General features: G+C 43.6%; 1 protein-coding gene across 2 annotated transcripts in view; it reads left to right on the top strand.

Moving 5' to 3' along the window:
* The window catches only part of GUCY2F (guanylate cyclase 2F, retinal), a 149,998-nt gene that overhangs the window by 95,087 nt on the left and 40,404 nt on the right, over positions 1–14,507 (top strand). Inside the window, 4 exon segments of one of the 2 annotated variants that reach the window (NM_174549.2) lie at positions 1,333–1,431; positions 4,552–4,646; positions 10,875–10,963; positions 11,057–11,144. In NM_174549.2, the coding sequence (NP_776974.1) occupies positions 1,333–1,431; positions 4,552–4,646; positions 10,875–10,963; positions 11,057–11,129 (356 nt within the window). In that variant the 3' untranslated portion in view covers positions 11,130–11,144. 2 annotated transcript variants of the gene reach the window in all.

The following is a 14,507-nucleotide window of genomic DNA, read 5'->3' as shown; positions in this document are numbered from 1 at the left end:
ATTGTTGCTTAATTGCTTCTGGTTTGGTAGTCTCCTCTCTTCAATTAAGCTCTAAATTCCTACAGAACTGAGGCTATATGATACATTTCTTTTTTATTCCCCTTGGTGCCTAGTTCGGTGCTCAGTGAATGCTTCTTAATGGGTGAGACATGAATTATAATACGAAACATAACTTTTGTAGTTTTCTTTTTAACTTTTATTCTTACAAATGAATGTTCAGAAGGAATTTTTTAGAGCAAAAATAATTATTTTGTGTGTGCATGCTTAGTTGCTCAGTTGTGTCCGACTCTATGGGACCCCATGGACTTAGCCCGCCAGGCTCCTCTGTCCATGTGGATTCTCCAGGCAAGAATACTGGAGTGAGTTGCCATGCCCTCCTCCAGGGGATCTTCCCAACCCAGGTCTCTCGAATTGCAGGCAGATTCTTTACCATCTGAGCGACCAGGGAAGCCTTCTCTAACTCAGGAAACAGCAAAAAGATAATGCTGAACAATTTTCACTTAGAACAGAGACCAGAAAGGTGAAGTTGGAGACATTTCTAGATCTTTTTGAACTAGATTTTCAGTATGGTTGCTGAAATTTCTTTCAAGTAATGTTCATTCTCTGAACACTTAATATGGTTGTATTAAAATGTAAAAGCAAAAACCATTCTTAGGGCAAATAGAAAATATTCTCAGATTATCTGTATATACTACCCTTCTGGAGAAGGAAATGGCAACCCACTCCAGTATTCTTGCCTGAAGAATCCCATGGATGGAGGAGCTTGGTAGGCTACAGTCCACGGGGTCGCAGAGTCAGACACGACTGAGTGACTTCACTTTTCACTTTCCATGCTCCTAACACAAATGATTGAATGTCAACTATACTTCTTTTCAGATTTTCCAACTGTCTTAGCAATAATTCTCTTTATAGACACAATTTGGGAGACAGATAGCCCCCTGGATACCTCCTTCCAACCCTAAGGCACAATAAAGACTCACATTTTTCCCTTGAAACAAACATGCTTGGATCCTGAATCCCTGCCCAGGCTTTCCTGATTGGGTTTAATGCTTGGTTGTCCCTACTGACAGATATAAGCATCTTGGGTGTAACTGTTACTTGGAACAAAGGCATCAATCAGAAGGGTAATCATTTCTGCATTGTCATAAATTTGTTTTCTTGTAGGGCAAAGAATGCATTACTCACCAAAAGACTTCCTTCCGAGTCCCAGAGCTATTTACTGGCAACTTTATTCTTTCATGTAGCTACATTCCTTCCCTTGGCAGTGTCCCTCTATTAGCATTGGAGTCATACCTGTTGACTATAATCCTGATTACCTGTGTTCCTCTATAGGGCCGGTTGTTGCTGGAGTGGTGGGCCTCACTATGCCCAGATACTGCTTGTTTGGAGATACTGTGAACACGGCTTCTCGGATGGAATCAACAGGGTTACGTGAGTACCTCTAGAGGGATGAATGGGATGGTAATCTCCTGCTACTGGGAAAGTGATTCTTCCTCAAGAGAGGGGAAACAAAGCAGAGAGGTGTTTGAATGTTTCAAAGAATTATTAAAAGGTAATTTGAGAATCTTAAGGGGATGTAACACACAGGTTTTTGTCTCTAATGGCAAACCAGTAGGGGGTGATGTTGGACTGAGCATGTACCTTTCTTGTTTTAGAAATTAAGCTGTAGCTAGGTGACACTGAAACAGCCACAAATTTGATCAAAACAACAACAACAAAATCCTTTGGGTAAAGGAAAAAATTGGCCAGCCTGGTGGGTTTGTGGGCATCATATTGAAAAAAGAAACAGGAAAGGCATTGACATTTTTTTTTTTTTTTTTTTTAGTTTTCTGAATGTTGAGTTTTTTTTTTTTAATTTTTAATTTAAATTTATTTATTTTAATTGGAGGCTAATTACTTTACAATATTGTATTGGTTTTGCCATACATCAACATTGTTTTTTCAACTAGTTTGTAGAGACACACCCAGAGTCAACTACCTCCCAACCAGCTGATGTTTCCTGCTTTAGTCCTCTTTTGAACTAGTTAGGACCCCAGGAGTTCTGGCTTCATCAAAGCAGCCTCAAATTTAGCTAGCAATAATGCTTAAATCTGAGGAGCTTAGAATTCTGAAATAATTTCAACTTGCCTGTATATAAAACTCTTAGCTTCTATCAAGCCAGGTATGGTATCAAAGATGCCATTTCTCCCCCATTGCTTTGAGAAGAAAACTATACAAACCATTATGCCATTTATCTGTGGCTGGCAACACTTTCTTGTTTATTTCCTATCACTCCTAAGGCAATGTCAGAATCACAATGTGCTTTACCTATATCATAGTTAGACAAAGTGATTTATTCAAGCTAGTATAAAAAAACAGAGACAACAATAGATTTTATATACAGTTTTCATGGATTACATATTAGAAAAAATCACTTAAGCCCTTAGCAGCCCTGGCTCTGACAGCTACTAAGCAAGACAAGCTCTTCTCAAACTTCAGCAGTGTATGCAACCTAGTCCCTGATGATACGGTAGCCTATATCACAGTGGGTGGTGCCCTGTCTGACCCCACGTCTCATCACTCATGTGCCGAAACAGACTTGTACAATAGGTCCAGTCTTAGTCAATCTAGCCCGTGCAGCCATGATAAAAGAGGCAGCACGGAACTTAGAAGCTGTTGTCAGAATAAATTTTCTGACATCTGGCAAAGTCTTCAAATGTCGCAGACATGGCAGAGGCCCTGGGAGTAGTCATCCAGGAACTGCTGCATGCATGTAACTTTGCTCTGGAAGTGCAACCCAGGAGGAAGCGAAACTGGCACAGTACGCTGGACTGATGTAAGCCTGTAGAACAGTGAAGTCATACTCTGGTCTGCACTAGGGAAGCTCCACACATTTCATGTTGGAAATACAGAGGTGAGAGTGGAAAGTAGATTTTCAGATTCAGTCAGCACCTTGTCCAGTGATGAGATGGGAAGTAGAAAATGGAATGAATCATGCACAGCAGATGTATATGAAGCACTGACTCTGTAAGGAAGGCATTGTGAGGGATATAGAGAAGTATACATATGTAGTCCCTGTACTACAGAAACTGGTTAGAGTGCTTTTCTGGAAGCTAATGACTGTGACTGAAACATGACATTAAGTGCTACTCCTGACTGAAGACCTGTAAAGAGGTAGCTTCTAAGTTCGTGTTGGATATGAGATTAGGACGCATCATAGGTCTATTTAAAAAAAAATCAGTTTCATCAACACCTCTTTTATGCTCAGTTGAATCTACTGATTCTGAAATGGAAGTGAGTAGTGACCCAGCCCTGGAGTGATCTTCCTTGCCACATGACTGGATGGTGGTTGGAATCAGCTATCTTTCTGTGTTGAACTGTGTGTTCCCCATCAGTAGGATTATTCTATTGAGATATTCCCTCATGACTAGATGCTAGTGGAATGTCACACATAGTGCTAGCTAGGGACACACTGGGTGACTTTTAAGAACCATTTGGAGTGGAGCTTTGGGGATGGCCATGAAGTAGTGATGAAGACACAAATGACAATACTGAGCTGTCAAGAGAAGGAAAGTCATTGAAGAAGACAGCAGAAATTTCTTGCGGTTCTTTTCACTCATGCCATGCTACTCGGATTGTACTCAGATTATAAAAGAATTATTGGGAACATTGTAAATCAATTATATTCCAACAAAAAATAATAAATGAAAGAAAAAGAATTATTAAGTTAGCCGATAAGTTTTCCACTAGATCTTATGCAAAGACCTGAACGAACTTTTTGGCCAGCCTCAATACTTATCTCAGGTGTGTGTTGAACTGTCTTGGACTTTTATTGACTACTCAGCCTGAACAAGATCTTACTTCATGGGAAGACAGTTTTCAGGACAGTTAAGGATCCTACCTCAGTTAAATGATTGCTCTTCACCAAAGAATTACACTTAATTTCTGAATAGACGTTGTAGTCATAGTTCCCCAGTCTCTTATCCTAAGTTGGTATTAGTTGGAAAATCATTCATTCATGTGTGTACACAGCTAGAGGCATCTGCCAAAAAGACAGCTATGGATGTAGTCACCACACAATGTTGGCAGAGGTCTTGGGACATTTCTCAGTGATGTCTCATTTTAAGTACAGCAGTGTTGAAAGGTAGTTGGATGGATGTGTATGGAAAAGATACCCTTTTGTCTCTTAAGTATGATATGCCAACCTTGAGGGTTCAGCCCCAGCAGCAGCCTGTGAGACTGTAACTCCCCTCAGAGGAGGTAACGTTTCAGCTGAGGGCAAGTAGTGGTTGCTGTTTTCTTCATCTCAATCATTTCTATTGCATGGTCTTTAATCTGAGATAGTGTCTAGGAGGCTGATAGGTGCTATAGCTAATGCTTTATTTGGGCCTGGTGAGGAAGACCATTCCTTCCCCTTACCTCCTCCTGTGAAACCCTAACTAAAGCGTACTCTCTCTCAGGGAATTTGCTTAGGGTCTCGTCCATTTAGAAGTGGGAGCATTTATGACATTAATATCCTCTCACTGATTTTACCTGAAAGGACCCAAAGTCATGCCTCTCTTGCTTTTACAGCTTATCGCATTCATGTCAGTCATAGCACAGTGACAATTCTTCGAACCCTGGGTGAAGGCTATGAAGTGGAGCTTCGAGGAAGAACAGAGCTCAAGGTATAATGTCCTTTTGTTTTCTGAGTCAAACCACTTGGACACACCTGCTTCTGGAGAGGTCATGGTCTGCTGAAAGAGTTTATCTGGGTGTCAGAGCTGTAATTCAGGCAGAATTCTCAATTCCATGTGTGGTTCTGCAAAGATCATTCCCTTTGCCTCAGTTTTCGTCTCTTTAAAATATGGCTGCAGTGAGAAGTATCGTTAAAATTCCCTCTGCATTTTTCAGACTGTGAGTTGCATTTTTCTCTCTTAAAAAATTGCCCAGAATTTTGCAGTATTATTTACATTGTCTAACTTCCATCTCATTTAATATCTGGCAGTGCCAGGTGTTGTTCAATAAACTACACTACTGGAGAGTTTGGATTTTCTCTCCATTGGCTTGGTGGCCCTCCTTTTGCATTTTTCATCCACAACATTGATCCCCTGTGTACAGAGAAGCTTTATCTATTTCCCCAAGGACCAAGAAGAATGAAGCCAGTTCTGATGAAAGACAAACAGCACCTTTTCTTTGTGAGGACTATCACTTGATCTAGGATTCAGGATTAGACTAATATCTCTTTTTCTTTTTCACCATTTCCACTGGATTCTTTTCATCTTCCTCTGGATGGCCCTAGGGCCCCAGGTGGTCCCAACTGTAAGAGACTCTAGAGATTTGATCATTTAACTCCTTCAAATTTCAGACGAAGAGCCAAGGCCCAAAATGGTAAAATAATTTGATCAGGGTTACATAGTCAATTGATAGGCAGAGTCAAGCCATAACCCAGGAAGCCTGACTTCTCCTTCATTAATAACAATGTTTATTTATTTATTTTTGTCTGTGCTAGGTCTTTGTCACTTTCTCTAGTTGTGGCGAGTTGGGGCTACTCTTCATTGCAGCATGTGGGCTTTTCATTTCAGTGGCTCCTCTTGTGTAGCATGGGGTCTAGGGCATGTGGGGTCAGTAGTTGAGGCTCCCCAGCTCTAGAACACAGGCTCAATAGTTGTGGTACATGGCCTTAGTTGCCCTTCTGCTTGTGGGATCTTCCCAGACCAGAGATCGAACCCATGTCTCCTGCACTGGCAGGCAAATTCTTTTCCACTGAGCTACCAGGGAAGCCCTAGTAGTCTTTCTATGTTACCATTGTGCATGAAAATTGTTTTCTCAGTGATTATTCTCTGTGTTTAGTTGCTCAGTCATGTCTGACTCTTTGTGACCCCAGGGACTATAGCCTACCAGGCTCCTCTGTCCATGGGGATTCTCCAGGCAAGAATACTGGAGTGGGTTGCCATTCCTTCCTCCCAGGGGATCTTCCCAACCCAGGGATCGAACCCAGGTCTCCCTCATTGCAGGCAGATTCTTTACTGTCTGAGCCATCAAGGAAGCCCAAATCTCCGGCAAAGCAAAATCTGGGCACTGAGTGATGCGTAATTTGTTTCTGTCAGTGGTATGCCTTCCCTAGATAGTTGCAATTTACATATAAAGGAATTTCAGAAGTCAAAGATTGAAAGGCCTGATTATAGTTGATCAGTTAGTTCCTTCTATGGCTAATCCTAGATTGTCCCTTCCTTAATGTCTTCTAGCAGGGGGAATGGATCACTTATTAGGGGACAGAGGTTTCTTTCCCACCTCTGCAGAGAACACAAAGATATGATGGGGTGGCGATATTACATGGGAAATTAATCAAGTCACCCAAGGCTTTTGTGATCCCTCTATATATTTGGTCATTTCTCGGCAGAGGAGGACAAAGGTGGCTTGGTTTCCTGAAGTGCTTGCCTCCCTATGTTACTAGACACAAATTCCCTCATTTAAGAGAGAACTTAAGGACTGAAGAGGTGCCACTTTATGCAACTGAAAAGGAAAAATATGCCTTCACCGCCTCCCCCCCCCGCCAATTTTTATCGCCTCCCCCCATACTGGTTAGGAGTAATCACAACTTTGGGTGGTTCATAGACAAAAGCAGGACTACTTCAAAAGGGCCCTTTGCAACTTCATAGTTTCCCCTATCCCAGGGAATGTGGAGGAAGAGGCAGCGAGAGGCTGCCCCCTAAGGCCAGCCACATCAGGCCTTGGTTATTGGGTTATCAGGGGCTTCCTGAGGAAGAGAGATTGAGAGGGAGATACTGAGAGAGAAGAAGTGAGAGTGCCCCAGGGGAAAGGAAGGGCCAGTGAGAAGAAAGATAAGGATGGGAAGTAAGACCCAAAGGAAGGAAGGAAGAAGAGGGGAGATATTTTCTGTCTCTGAGCCTCCACCTCCCCACCAGGGAAAGATATTGACTATCACCTAGTAGGGACTGGGGGACAGAGGATTCCTTGTCCCTTGAGGATATGCAATATATTTCAGCATACTTCAGAAACTCTGTTTCAACATTTCCACCCCTCATCCACTCTGTGCTGCTGGAAAGCATGAATTGCTCTAGTACATGGCTCAGAAGGACCACATTTGATGGGGAGCCAGGTATGATTTCAAAGTTGATGGCCAAAAACATCCTCTCCTTCCAGCTGGCTGATGCTTAAAATTCCTCCATCAGAGCCTCTTCTCTTAAGCTCAAGGCTTGGATCCATCATCAACAACACTCTCCCCCGCCAACCCCATCCCCTCTCCATTGGAGTGATGACGCTTTACGTTGTTTCTCTTAGTGGGATCAAAGATGTGGGTTGGATTGGCTGAGAGAAGAAAACACAGAGCAGTTGAGTAATTGGGTGGGTGAGGGGTACAAAGAGAGACACCAAAATAAGGAAGCTTAGAAGACACATTGAGAGATGAGAAGCTCATGCTGTCTAGGAAGTTGTCCCACTGTCCACTCCAACCCCCTCTTGTATTGTGCTTAGTTGCTCAGTTGTGTCCAACTCTTTGCGACCCCATGAACTGTAGGATCCTCTGTCCATGGGGATTCTCCAGGCAAGAATACTGGAGTGGGTTGCCATGCCCTCCTCCAGGGGATCCTCCCAACTCAGAGATCGAACCCAGGTCTCCCACATTGCAGGCAGATTCTTAATTGTCTGAGCCACCAGGGAAGCCTAGGAATACTGGAGTGGGTAGCCTATCACTTCTCCAGGGGATATTTCTGACCCAGGAATCAAACCAGGGTCTCCTGCCTTGCAGGCAGATTCTTTACCAGCTGAGCTACCACACTGGCACAAAAATCATCAGTGCTTAACTGGCTATTTCTGTTTTTTTGCAGTATTTTTCTCCAAGTAGCCTGGTGATAAATCATCTTATTACCTCTTCTCTTACATGAATGAGTTCTGCTTCACTTATCATTTTTCTGACAAGTTTGAAGCTCCTTGCTGAGACTTTGTATATGTCTAGGCTTATCACATGCTTTTGCCAGGGTGTCTCAGGTAGATTTACATTCTAAAAAGATTTTCCCAAATGGTTGTTCTCAGGTGGTTTCTGTTGTCTTTGCCAGAGGTGGACATTTACACACCAGCAATTGAGCTAAGAAGTAATGAAGTTGCACTGACAGAGTCATGATGGTCAGAAGGTCTGGTCTGTAATTCTTGTCCCATCGATGACTCAGTGTGTGACATTGAACAAGTAACTTCATCTTCCCTGTGCTTCCATTTCTCAACATAGAGGCCTCTTCTGACCTGTGGTTATCAGGAAGCTCATTAATCACAAGCTTTAAAATTACCAACAGTTGCTTTTTGGTCGCTAGACCTGCCCCTTGACTCCAGTGTGTGGGAAAAGCTATACAGTGGAGAGGGAAGAACATTTAAACTTTGGAGTCTACGTGTTAACTAGACTTATTGTTGTGATCCTGAAACTAACATAATTGTTTGTTGTTCAGTCGCTCAGTCGCTCTTTGTGACCCCCATGGACTGCAGCACACTTGGCTTCCCTGTTCTTCACTATGTTATGTGTTAATTCCACCTCAATAAAATATAGAAAATCATAGTAAAAAATAAATAAAGTTTATAGTCTAGCAGAGTTGGGATCAAAGTCCCACCTATGCCAAGTCATTTTATAATCATAAACAAGGGCCCCATTTGCAGAATGAAGTTAATAATAAACCTGTTTTCCAGAGTTTTTATGAGGATTAAATAAGACAGGAGATGTCTTTAAAGTGTCGGGCCAAAGGAAGGTGATATTATTTGGGAGATCTCTGGGACTGCCTAGGGATTGATGCTGAGTCAAAGAGTTCGCTTTAGGCTTTAGTTGTTGCTTACTTGTTTCCCCAATCTCTCTCTCTCCTTTCAGCAGGATTTTAGAGTAGGGTGGGTAAACAGAGAGCTAGGATTCTAAGAATTCTCCTGGATGGCCTCCAAAACCTCAGAGCACCCTTGGAACTCCCCAGCATATTCTTTGATTTGGAAGCTTGCCTGAGTCCATAACACTCCCATTCTATTTTGCAACCATTAGTTTTGGCATCCCAGCATGTCCCAGGACTCACCCAAATATCTGCACAGTCCTGGCATCTGCAAAAGTTCCCTTGGGTATTGGCATGCTGTCCTGATAGCTTCTAGAGCTCAAGAAAAACAGTAGACTATGGCTGGGGCTTGGGGTCAAGTTTTGAGAGTATGTTTTACCAAAGCGAGGTCCAATGACACCATGAGTATTCCAAATACCCGAGGGATTAGAGTGCCAGCGAATGGAATAGTCTCTGTTTATTGAGCACCTATTCTATATGAGATGCTGAGCTAGATTCTGTGAGGAAAAGAAACTGCTTAAAAGGCAGAAGAGTTGGGCTTCTGTTTAGGGCCCAAGACGTGGCCTGATAGTTGTTTTTATTTAACTATACTGTGAGCTCCTTGAGGACAGATCCATCTCTGTATTTTCAGCCCAGGCACTATGAGGGTGAAATAAATTTAAGAATGAGTGATATGAGCATATTTTCAAGTTGCTCACTTCTTCTGGTCCCAAATAGTTCAATTATGTGAGCTTAGGGTGGGTTGGCTGTCTGTTCAGGGAGTTTGGGCTGTTGTGGTGTTCTCTTCCTCATAGAGGGCTCGCTCAGTCTTGAACCAAATATTTGTGAAAAGTTTTGAGATTCTCCAATTAAATATGCTAATAATTATTATGGTTGTTGTTATGATTGTTAAGGGATGAATACATGTGATACAAAATAGAGAATAATGGATTTGATATTTAAAGGGGCAAACCTAATTGGAATTTCTAAGTTAAGCAATTTAGAACTATTCCAAATAAGATCTGCTGAGAGTGAGACCATATTTCAGATTAATGAGTTGGAAACATATCCCATACTTTTCTCAGTCTTAGTAAACACATTTTCCCCTTATGGATTGGGGGAATTGGGAGGACAGACAAAACAGAATTGAAAGGAGGAGAGAGAACCATGTTGTTGAGGAGGACTGATTGAAGAAGAAGGGATGGTAGGGCAGGGGCAGAAAATGTGGCTCTTTTGAAGTCATCACTCAGGCTCTGGGGCAATGAACTTGAGTTTACATTTGCTTTCTCTTCTCAGACCTGTGGTTCTTGACAATCGACTAGTGGGGCTGTAAGTGGAGGCCTCCCTGGGGTCTCTCTCTAACTGTAAGACTCCCTTGGCAGGAAGAAAAGAAACACTGCAGAATGCAGACTTCTCAAAGCAGCCAGGATGCCCTGGGCTTAAGAACCAAGTTGCATGGTGTGCTTTCCATTTTTATTCCCTTTTTGGTTTTTGTGAGAGCCATTGGATGGTGGAGGGTTGGGGGGAGGTGGACTCTGAATGTATGTACTCTGGATACAAAAGACAACGGGTTGACTAATGCCAAAAGATCAGGGCAAAAATGACAGACAAAATCTTTGATTGAACATACAGTTCTTTGGTAGCTGTGAAGCAAAACAGCCACATATTCCCAAAGATGGAGCTGTGTGGCGGCGGGTAGGCAAACATCTGGATGACAACTTGAAATGCTGTTCGCTTTTCATCTAGCTGCGGTGGCAGCTTATGGAGCTTGTCTGTGTGTGTGTGTGTGTGTGTGTGTGTTAGTTGCTCAGTCATGTCCAACTCTTTGCAACCTCATAGACCACAGCCCACCAGCTCTCCACCCCCCCCCCCGCCCCGTCCATGGGATTCTCCAGGCAAGAACACTGGGTTGCCATTTCCATGTCTGAGCCTTGGGTATATATGACAAAGAAGCCGTATTGGAAGGAAGATGCCAGGGAGTGGGGACAAGGGGAAAACAGAGGCAGTTTCTGAGCCAAATGGAATGTTTGTAGACATTCCATTCCTATTGACCAGAAAGACTTCTTTAGAAAAATTGGTTATAGTACCTTTAAGATTTTCCATCTTTTCTCTAATAAGGGCAAAGGCACAGAAGAGACCTTCTGGCTGGTTGGGAAAAAGGGCTTCACGAAGCCCCTTCCTGTGCCCCCACCAGCGGGCAAAGATGGGTAAGTGGAGATCACACTTAATTAGCATCTTCCCATGCCCCTCTCTGCCACATCCTCTTCGCTAACTATTTTTGTGTTGCTCCTGCTCCACAGGCAAGTGGGCCATGGCCTTCAGTCAGTAGAGATTGCAGCCTTCCAAAGAAGAAAGCAGAAAAGCAGCTGGTGAGAAACAAGCCATAAGGTAATGGCCAGCAGGGAAACAGAGCCCAGAAGCTGGCCAGACTTTCAAAGCTGGGGCTCCCTTTGGCATGGGTGCCAGTGTCAGCCTACACTCTGTGGGCAGAGTGTGATGGAGCTGGCGAAATTCCAAGCTCCCCTGAGTTGTGCAAAAACCTTGTGAGGAGGCCTGTTGCAGAGCGAGCTGCCTCAGAGGGAGGTTGGCTGCCCCAGCCTGAGAGATATCCTCGCCTCCTGCGCTGATACAGTGTTTGAATGTTAACAAGGCTGGCCTTGTTATCCAGTTCTCAGGCAGGTGCACCCATCTCTCTCATTGTCCAGCACCTGGGCCACGTGGTGAGCCACCTCAGGCCTTTAGAGATACTCTTCTATCTAAGCCACACAGCAAGACGCTTATGTCCTTTCCTCTGGCGCCCTGCCTGATTGCTTCTGAGGTTGGTCTTGCCAACCAAAATAAGACTGGCAACTTCTTAACTGCCTGGCTTGAATTCAGGACAATTTCCTTCATCTCTTCTCCCTGACAAGAAGGGTATCATTCCCAAGCAAAAAACAACAGACCAGTTATCAAGGATTCTCCCTCATGTATCTCTCTCGGAGGACTCCAGTGCCTTATTGGGCTCCTGTCAGTGTCTCTTCTCTTATCTTGCTTTCTTATTCCTTCTTTCACGGAGACACTGACCCTCAGACCATCGCTCCCTCCACATAGCCTTGGAAATCACAAGATTCTGAAGTAAATGTTACAGTGTCTCCACACACTCCTGTTTCCTTATCTTTTTAAACGTGTTCCAGAATAATCACAATTCTAGCTGCTATACAACGACCAAAGGCCATACACTTCCTCTATTCCCAGTGGCCTCTGTTGACTTTGTCCGCCATTGATAACTGCTTTTCTCCTAAGAAAGCCAAGGTATCCTCATTTCTGTGATGATCACAGGTACCCTCTCTGAGTTATAACGTTTATGCTTCAGAAATCTTCTATACTGAGCACATGGCTGCCCTGTAGCCTGCACCACCCTCTGCCACCCTGCTACGTGGACCTGGGCTCTGTTCTTTTCTGATGACCAGTACAAGCAGATAAGCAACTGGTCTCTGTCTCTCTGACTCTCTCTCACAGCAGAAAAGGGTTTGGAAGCTCTTGAAGGGTTTTTTTCCCTTTGGTAGGGTGGCATGGGCATTGGAGGTACTGTACAAGAACCTATGCCTTCCTAAGAATGTGTTGGAGTTGGCAGCAGAAAACACTGCAGCAGGCTTACCATCATTGGCTGTGTGCTGGGTAGCGCTTTCCCAGCATTGCAGCTGGGTGTGACTGAGGTCATTTACACTCACTCATCTGGGTCCCCTTGCTAGAGGGGAAGATGCTGTGGGCTGTGAGTCTATGGGACAGATTGAAGCCAGTTGGCTCAAAAGTGAATTTGACTACTGGCCTCATTAGCATGGGCTTCCCTGGTGGCTCGGTGGTAAAGAATCTGCCTGCAATACAGGAGATACGAGTTTGATCCCTGGGTTGGGAAGATCCCCTGGAGAAGGGTATGTCTACCCACTCCAGTATTCTTGCCTGGAGAATCCCATGAACAGAGGAGCCTGGTGGGATACAGTCCACAGGGTTGCAAAGAGTCGGACACGACTTAGTGACTGAGCAGGCACACACTCATTAGCACTTGGGCTTTAATTAGCATGTTAATTGACCACAATGGCCTTGTCAGGTTGTGCAAATCACAAAATCCTCAAAAAGAGCAGCCCCAATAAATTTTAGAAGGCTTGACCTAAATCCAAGGGTTCCCAGACATTTCACTTACCTCTCATTAAATGTTCTATGTTGCTATCACCCAGTAACACCACTTATTCCAGAATGTTTCTAACTTTTTATGACTTTTCAGGTTGACCCTTAGTGAGATAGACCCAACTTATTAAAGACCTGCAAGACCATGGGAGCCATTGAGGAGAAACTTGAAAACCTTTAGAGAGCACTGTGGTGTCAGACACGGTGGGAGGAAAGATCCTGAGAAAGGGGGTATAACTTTGGTGAACTGACTACAGGACTTGCCTTTCAGTCTGTGCCCTGCTCTGTACTATAGCTCCTTCCTCTTGTCCTCCAATATCTACCATTTCCTAAAAATTCCTTGAGGTTATTACTTTATCTGTTTACTTTCCCTTAAATTTCATCAACTGTGGTTCATGTGGGATTGACAAGCCTCCTCTTAGATATACCATTAGTTAAGTGTTGCTCATTCTTGTCCAACTCTTTGCAACCCCATGGACTGCAGCCTGCCAGGCTGCTCTGTCCTTGGGATTCTCCAGGCAAAAATACTAGGGTGGGGAGCCAGTCTCTCCTCCAGGGGATCTTCCCAACCCAGGGATCAAACCCAGGTCTCCTGCATTGCTGGCAGATTCTTTACCATCTGAGCCACCAGGGAAACCCAGATAAACCATAGACATGCCTTTTGGAGAGGAAGGGGCAATTCATCTAATATTATGGTGAAGTTGAACTGAGTCTCATGCTCAGGAGGACTGGGAACTTTCATTTTCATGTGGACTAGGAGAAATGAAGAAGTTGGCAGTTTTGAAGAATGAAGGATCACAGTTGAGGTCTTGCGACGAGACAAAAGCAGTGAATCCCTAGGAGATGGAAGAAGGGTGAAAACAAGTATGAGGGTGGGAAAGTCTGTTTAGATTCCCCTACTTTCAAAACTTATGCTTTGGGTTTTCCTTGGACCCAAAGAATGGAAAGAAAGCATGCTTTTCCTTCTGCTCTCAAGACCTAGGACCTCTGCCAGAGAGCTAATACAACTCTGCTTCATGTGGGTTAAATCAGCCTTTGTGGACTGGCCTAGAAACCTGACCACCACATATGTAACAGCTTCCATGCAGCAAGGCATTCCAAACTCTAAATCATTGACTTATAAATGTTTAGGACACATCTCATTAGTTAATTAAGAATTACCTATACATTAATATGCCTCCTCTTTTGTGTTAAAATTGGTAAAAACAAAACAAAACAAAACAACCTTGTTAATAGCAACATTATGCAACTGTAATTATGCAGTCCTGACAAATGTAATGATGTTTATTTGTTCAACGATCCAGGCAAGTTCAGCAATTTGCAAGCTGCTGGTGGAGTAGCATAGTATTGCAGGGTTGGAAACATTCATATTGAAATCCTATGAAAGGCCTAGGATGGAGAAGGTATACTTACTGTTTCCTCTCTGTCCCACCCAGGAGTGAAGGGCTCCATGATTGGAATCTTCTCTTGGTGAGGCAATGGAAAAGCTTGCTCCAGTTCAACAAACTGATCTGCCTGGGCAAGAAATTAGTGAGCAATGTTACCTCTGAGGATGACCAATCTCTAGGGTTATTCAAGCCTAATTCT

The sequence above is a fragment of the Bos taurus genome, chromosome X (assembly GCF_002263795.3).
Source record: "Bos taurus isolate L1 Dominette 01449 registration number 42190680 breed Hereford chromosome X, ARS-UCD2.0, whole genome shotgun sequence".
Classification (NCBI taxonomy): Eukaryota; Metazoa; Chordata; class Mammalia; order Artiodactyla; family Bovidae; genus Bos; species Bos taurus.
This window is presented reverse-complemented; position numbering and strand designations above follow the sequence as displayed.